The following is a 7623-nucleotide window of genomic DNA, read 5'->3' on the forward strand; positions in this document are numbered from 1 at the left end:
GGGACCACACGTGGAAGGCACAGGCTCTAAAATCTGATATTCTGGTAACTCGAGAGCACCTAAGGGCTTTCACCTAAGGTGAAAGAATGCAATTTGGCTGCTCATGTTGGAGCCACCTAACTGAAGCTGTAGCTTGAACGTAGCTGAGGCACGTGGCTGCAGGGGGGCTTACTCAGCCTGTGGCACCTGTAAGAGGCTGGGCACCTGTTTATATGAAAGACCAGACCCCGCCCTCGTTTGGTTTCTTTCCCCTTGTGATTATTTCACAGTGACTTTTTTAAAGATAGGCAGAAGGAGGAGAAATCCCGAGCTTTCTGGACTTTGCAGCAGAGCTGAGGCATGCCTGCCTGCGTCCCGCAAGGCTGCTGACTGCTGAGCAGGCAGCAGCAAGCGTGAATATTGACCAAGCTTGGGTGTGTTTCTGTTGACAGCATGCGCTGCCTGTCCCTTCTGAACATGGCCCTGTTCCGTGGCAAAAAAGAGACTGCAGCAAAGTATTCCAGCATTCTGAACGACCACTTCAAGGTAGGGCACGCGTAACTGAGCTGCCAGATGCATGGCTGCGCTAGTTACTGATGGCAGCTGAGCAGCCCAAATCTAACAAGAGTTCTTTTCTTGCTGCAGAGATTTCCCACAAAAGCACCTTCTCCGTCTGTTGCAAGGTAAGATTTGAAAATACATGGGTTGTAATGTGCCCATAAGGGTGTGAGTGAAAACAGCAGCTGGAGTATTTGAGTTGCAAGCTGCATGTGAGAGTGCCTTTCCATTGGCTCTTTCTTGCCACCTGAAATCTATTGTTAGGGGCCATGAGTATGTTTCTGCTCTCTCTTTCCCACCTCTTCTTGTTGGGAAGGGGTTTTCTTTGTTACGAGGTCCAGAGTTACCGTGTATCAGGCGGAGCAGTTCTTTACCAAAGAAGTGGTCAGAGGAGCAAAGAAGGTATCATCACTAGGCTGTTTCAAAGCCCTTGTTGTCATCTTTGTTCTGTTAGAGATCCTTTGATACTTAGTGAGATACCCTTCCTGTCTTCCTGGCCACTGTCCGGTAGGGTCGTGCCTTCACCCTGTGTTAGCATAACTTTGAGGTGATACCTGAATATTTGTCTCTTTAGCTCAGTCACCAATTAAGAAACTCATTTTCTAATTTGTGAGTTCTAGAGCATGTTGTCCTTTCTAGGTATCTGCAGCAGTGTTGCTGTGTATGTGGCAGCGAAAGTTAAATGTTCATGATGGTGTTTCTTTCTCCTGCAGGAGCACAGGCGTGCCTTCTCCATCGTTTCCAATGCCGTCTCCTACCACTTCTCTGCGGGGAGCTGGCAACTGCAGTGATAACAGTATGTGCTCTTCAACCACCGTCTCCTCCGATATCCCAGACATCACCTATTCCTACGTCAACATCACTTCCTATGTTCTCTCTGCGCTTAATAATTGGGAGCGAGCTGATGCACTGATCCTGAAGAATCAGGGTAAGCTTTTGCCCTCTGGCTTTTCTGTCTTTTGTGTTGTGTTTGTACGTATGTGCATGCCTAAATTCTAACAGTGTAGCAAGCACCATACCTAAAGATCAAAGCATTACATACAGACAGCTATGGCATGTTGGCAGAGATGCCAGATGATGATATATTGATGAGTGTTGCCATTTAAAGGTTGGCTCGGCATCCTCAAATGTCTAAGAGCTAAGGGGTGAGCGTATCAAGTGCAGGGAACCAGCCAACTCGCATTTCCTGGTAACACAAGAGGCATAAGGAGTTTTTTGCTCTTTACTTTTCCCTTTGGGATGCTTAGGTTTGCTGAGTGGGTTCACTTTTACTAGAAACATTTTGGCCTGCAGCCCTGTGCTTTTGTTGGTCAATCTTCCAGGTAGTTTTGTCTTGAGAGCAGTGGGGCTGGCATCACCCTGTAACAGAGAGGCTGAGCTGCCCTTGAACTGGAGTTCTTCTGGGGCACATGATCAGTATTTGCCGGTAGCATCTCCTGACATTGCTGCTACTTTTTGTGTTTTACAGTTTTGTTGTTAAAAAGATTGTACTGTCCTGTGGTGCCGCGACAGGTACAAGCAGCGGTGAATGCTTAAAAGCCCTAGATTGGGTGCCTTCAGTGTGTAACCTGCTATTCCACGTGGCATTTGCAGCCATTGCAGTCATTTTCCATAAACCACAGCTTTCTGAGCTGCTGTGGGTGAAGGGGTGTAGTGTCACAATCTGTTGGCAAACTCAGAAAAACCCAAAAAGACCAATGTGCCTGGCTCAGTTGCTGGAAGGTTGTAAAAATTCGCTAACGAGGCAGTGGCTGGAATTCAGAGAATACTCCCGAAATGTTCCTTACACAGCTGAGCAGAAGTTTTCAGCCTCCAATCTTTGTGTGTAAAAAAGGAGAGCCGAAAGGTACTCTGCAACATGATTGAGACTGGAGGGACTAAGGGACTGGGAAAAGCCCATGTCACTGGAAGGCAGGTCCTACAGGAACGTCTCAGAAAGGTGACCGGAAAGGAACAGGTGGGCTGATTTCCCATAACTTGCTGTCACCTGCAGAGAAGATTGCCAGTACAGAGCAGGGTGTGCGGCCTGACGGCACCTCCCAGCAGCCTCAGATAGGCTACAAGAGCCGTCTCCTACCTGTGCAGGAGAAGGAGCATGGTGCCTGAAGTTGGTGGGAGGATAGGAACACTACCTTAACCCTGCCTCAAGTGCCCAGCTAAAAGCAACTCAAATTAGAGCTGTATAGCCTGTCAAGCCTTAGAAATGTTTAAACCTGTTCAGTTGAGAAATCGTGATGGCTCCAGGGTTTGAGGATGGATGAAAGGAAAGGGCTGTTCTGACAGCTGTGTGTGCTTCTGGGCATCCTTCAGAAAGACGGTCAAATCTGGCCGGTTCAACATCTGGAGGAGCATGTGGCAGGGACTGGGGTGTGAACACCCAGATTTCTGCCCCCTGCCGTGGAGTCTCAATGTCCTTTTACAGGCACTGGGGGAGGTGGTTCAGTGTGTATGCACACGCGAGTGCCTTTTCCTCTCGTATGCCCTGCCGTGCGTGCTTGTTAACACTTCCCAGCCTTCTAATACCGCTGAGCTGTCTGTATTAACCATGTGTTTAACGGGACTTCCCAAGTGACAGTGTGCTGCTGTTGTTCCTCCGTGCCTCTTGTGTGAAACCAACCAAATGTTTTCTCTCTTTTTTTTCCAGAGTTTTTTGGGGAACTCGGCACAGCATCGGAGGAGCTGTCACTGACCAGCAGCTTGATCAGACTAGTCCGCTATGTTAGACAGGGTTTACACTGGCTGAGACTGGAAAACAACATGCCTTAACTGGTGCTCAAGTTAGTTAAGTTGGTTGTTCTTCTTCTTCTTAAGTAGCTGGAACAACTTATTCTTCTTAGGTACCTCGACCAACTTCTTGGGTACCTCGACCAACTTCTTAGGTACCTAGGTACCTGCAACGATTTCTTAGGTACCTGCAACCACTTCTTAGGTGCATGCAACAACTTCTTTGGTACCTGCAACAACTTCTTTGGTACCTGCAACAACTTCTTTGGTACCTGCAACAACTTCTTTGGTACCTGCAACAACTTCTTTGGTACCTGCAACAACTTCTTAGATACCTGAAACCTCTTCTTAGGTGCCTGCAACCACTTCTTAGGTGCCAGCAACCACTTCTTAGGTGCCTGCAACCACTTCTTAGGTGCCAGCAACCACTTCTTAGGTGCCTGCAACCACTTCTTAGGTACCTCCCAGCACTTCTTAGGTGCCTCCAACCACTTCTTAGGTGCCTGCAACCACTTCTTAGGTACCTCCCAGCACTTCTTAGGTGCCTCCAACCACTTCTTAGGTGCCTGCAACCACTTCTTAGGTACATCCCAGCACTTCTTAGGTGCCTGCAACCACTTCTTAGGTGCCTGCAACCACTTCTTAGGTACATCCCAGCACTTCTTAGGTGCCTGCAACCACTTCTTAGGTACCTGAAACCTCTTCTTAGGTGCCTGAAACCACTTCTTAGGTACCTCCAACAACTTCTTAGGTACCTCCAACAACTTCTTAGGTACCTCCAACAACTTCTTAACTGCCAGGAACAACTTCTTAGGCACGTGGAACAACTTCTTAGGTACCTCAAAGAACTTCTTAGGTACCAGGAACAACTTCTTAGGTACCTCCAACAACTTCTTAGGTACCTTGGAGAACATCTTAGGTACCTGGAAGAACTTCTTAGGTACCTGGAAGAACTTTTTAGGTACTTGGAACAGCGTCGTAGGTACCTGGAAGAACGTCGTAGGTACGTGGAACAACTTTTTCTTCTGAAGTACCTGGAACTTCTTTTTCTTACTATCATTCTTATTTCTATTATTATTATTTCTTTATTTTTGTTTTCTGCCCTTGGGGTTTTGTTTGTTCTTTGCACTTTCAAAGTCTCAGCCTCTCTTTATTGAATTCTTAGATTGTTCAGGTGTTGAACTGTGGAACTGTCAGCTACAAAGCGCCTGCAGAGGAAGAGGAATCATCGTGGGATAGATCTGGGTATACTGGAAAAACATTGAACTGTTCTGGGGAGGAAAGCCACAGCGTTGATGGCACCTTCCTTTAAAACAACGAAGCGCAATGAAGTGTCTGAATGGCTCAATGTATTGATGGTCTACAAACATTTCTATGAATAACCAGCGGAACAGTAATTATACTTTGAGAAGTGCCTTCAAGAAGGACATCTTCCTCCTGAGGTTATTATGCAACATCCCAGTGTTTGCAACAGCTGTTTGAACAGAAGACATCTGAGAGAAGTGTTATTGCAAGCACAGGTGCAGTCTTTGTTGTCTTTACCTCTGCATTGGCAAGTAACACCCTCACCAGCGCCGGGCAGCGTTACGTTCTAATAAAAGCCGCAAAAATTACTGCCTTGCCTGGACAAATTTTGTGTTTGGGTATTTGCCTGTAACCGTTGCTGCTGTCAGTGACTATGTAAAAGCAGGGTTTGGTAGCAAAGTAGGACCTCCTTCGTGTGGGAGGTAACTCATGTGCTCTCTCTGAACCAAACTATAGGATGGGCCCAGCAACTTAGGAATTTGTCAAGGGGACACCCGAGGGAATAATGAGCTGTTTGCAAGCAATTTTTTCCTTGTTGGGGGCTGCGTTTTGAAAATGTGATTTTGCAGGTGACAGTAACTGTGAGGGCAGCATCTGCGGCACCTGTGTGTTCAGTAGGGGGACACCGTTCTCTACCCAAAGATTTCCTGTTGTGTGGCAGCAGCATCCTGCCCTCCTCATATCTCACAGTGTGCCTTAGCCCTCTGGTCCCTTCTGGCATCCCTTGCCCTGTCTCGGACAGACCTGTGGGAGTGGTGAAGAGAATGGTGTCCTAAAATAGCTGTACTTGCAGGAAAGGATGAGCTCCATTTTCCCCATGATTTCAGGATGGAGGAACAGGTCTGCGTGTGTGCAGCAGTATTGTGTAAATTACCTGCTAGTAGTCTGGATGGTCACGAAAGCGGAGAGCAAAAGGTGTTCGTTTCCAGAAGTAGTTCCTGTAGAAATGGCCTCTGCCACCGGGAAGCCTGGAGTCCCTTCGCCTACCCTGGCAGTGCGGGACCTCCTGTACCTTCAAGGGACTGTCCTTGTATGTTCACTTTATTGAAAGCCTTAGTGCCTTTCAGGGATAAGCTGTCCTAACCAGTGGAAGGAAGGTCCATGTCCCCCCCTCGCTCTTTTACCTATCAAACTTCACTTGCGCTCCTTCTCCCTGGGCTGCTCTGGGTGAGCCAGGGACAGAGAGGGGCTCAGCTTTAAGTGTTTTGTTCTCGGGAAGCATGGGGATGGCCAGCCAGCCTGAAGGCTTGACATGCACTTTGGAGCTCGATTCCATACTAGTGTGTCGATGCCGCCTTGTGGCTTTGTCTTCAAAGCAACTTAGCAATTTTTAGGCTCACCGGCTGAGGAAGAGGAAGGAAGCTTTATTGAATATGAAAACCACTGTGGGAGTCTGCAAGAGCCTTGGCAGAGTGTTAGTTATGGGTAAGCATAAGGTGAAGCAGGGACGCAGGTCCCCTCGGGACTCTAATTTTGCATACACCCCTCTCACTCCCTGCTGCCAGACCGTGTTCCCATTGGAGAGCCACTTGCCCACCCCTGCTGTAAGCTGTGGGTGCACCAGGTCCTGTCCTTGCCGGCCCTTTAGGCACTTTGCTGCCCAGATGGCAATCATCTGCTGCCCTGGAAAGCTCATGCAAGTGCATTATGTGAGCAGAGTTGGTAAGAAGACGCCTGGGCAAGGCAGATGTACTGGCATTTGCCTCTTTACAGCTGGGAAAGGGCACATGTGCTCTGCTACTGTGTGGCAGTGGTCATGCAAGGACTGCTCCCACTCCCAAAGCAAACTCCCCTGGAACTGGAGGAAATGGGATCCTGGGCAGTTCATGTCACAGGTGTGCAGGGCGGTATTTGGGGGCTTTCATTTCAAAAGCAATCTGAGGAAGCATTGGTACCAAGCTACATAGGAAGCTGTGCTTTGTTGCAGGTCATGGAGGAGACTGTTTCAATAATAGTTAATTTTTTTAAAGCCATCATGTTTCCACCTCGAGCCAGCTCAGAGGCCTGTGAAGGGTTAGGCAAGATGCTCATCATTTGCACTTGGGCCTGTATCAGGTCTTAACAAGTGCGAATGAAGGAATGACTAAAACCAAAACACGTAATAGTGGAGGAAATAACATTTGCCATTGAGGAACAAAATCATGAATCCAAGGGAAACGGGTGATGGTGAAGTCCCGTAAGGAAAGGAGGCAGCTGTGGTAGCAAAGCGAAACCATTTCCATGCCCTATTTATTTAGGAGAAATAATGCACGTGTTGAAACTGTCAAATGATCTATTTTTAAGATGCCATTTATTCAATAGTTGAAACCCCCCAGAGATCTCTTCTGTAAATTAAGGTCAAAGTCTGACTGCGATGTCCTTGGTCTTGTTTTGTCCTCTCCCTTCCCTCTTGGTTCCCTTTCTAAATCTATACGCCTGAAACTTATTTTGGGGACACAGGTTCGTCTTGTAAATGATGTTTTCTGCCCTGTGTGTGATGGAGTTTCTGAGATGGCCGATTCATTTATGTGGGGAAATAAACAATAAATGAAATAGCCCATTTGTTATGAGTTGTTGCAAGCGTCTTCGTGCTTCTTGTAGAGAAGTTGCGGGTTGCCTTTTCTCTCTGACTGGTCTTAGCGTTTCCCTTCTGAATGAGGTTTAAGTATGAATTTATGTACAAGAAGTCTCCGTTTCAATTGCTCCCCTGTTTGTCACCCCTTGCCCTTTCCTTTGGGAACAAGAATGTGTGCAAATCTAGGTGCTCAGAGTGGCAGGAGGGTCATGATTCAAGGCATCAGCCTCTTCTCCTCCTGAAATGGATTCAGAGAAGACTGTGCCAGAGTCCGCCGCCGGCAGCCACCAGAGCCTGGCTCTGAGCACTCGCTGACAGGGAAATCCCGTTGCCTCAGGGAATCCCACAGGGTTCCATGCCCCGTGGTAGCTCTGCTTCTCGTGGGTTGTGTGAGGTGAGCTCTTTGCAACGGCCTTAACAGTTCTTGTTTGGGGCTTTTCCCATTATTTGGTTTTATGTTGGGCAGTGTGACTGTGCCTTGGAAGAATGATTTCTGCATGTCT

At 47.7% G+C, this 7623-nt stretch overlaps 1 protein-coding gene across 1 annotated transcript in view; it reads left to right on the forward strand.

Moving 5' to 3' along the window:
- The window catches only part of LOC133264979 (AF4/FMR2 family member 1-like), a 29011-nt gene extending 25708 nt beyond the window's left edge, over positions 1 to 3303 (forward strand). Inside the window, exons 17-20 of the mRNA XM_061445176.1 lie at positions 432 to 534; positions 625 to 662; positions 1251 to 1465; positions 3182 to 3303. Coding sequence (XP_061301160.1) covers positions 432 to 534; positions 625 to 662; positions 1251 to 1465; positions 3182 to 3303 — 478 coding nt within the window. The remainder of the gene's footprint in view (positions 1 to 431; positions 535 to 624; positions 663 to 1250; positions 1466 to 3181) is intronic.
- Positions 3304 to 7623: the final 4320 nt, after the last annotated feature.

Source organism: Pezoporus flaviventris, unplaced genomic scaffold (assembly GCF_033815535.1).
Source record: "Pezoporus flaviventris isolate CSIRO_AGI_PZ_B2104156 unplaced genomic scaffold, CSIRO_AGI_Pfla_v1 ptg000002l, whole genome shotgun sequence".
NCBI lineage: Eukaryota > Metazoa > Chordata > Aves > Psittaciformes > Psittacidae > Pezoporus > Pezoporus flaviventris.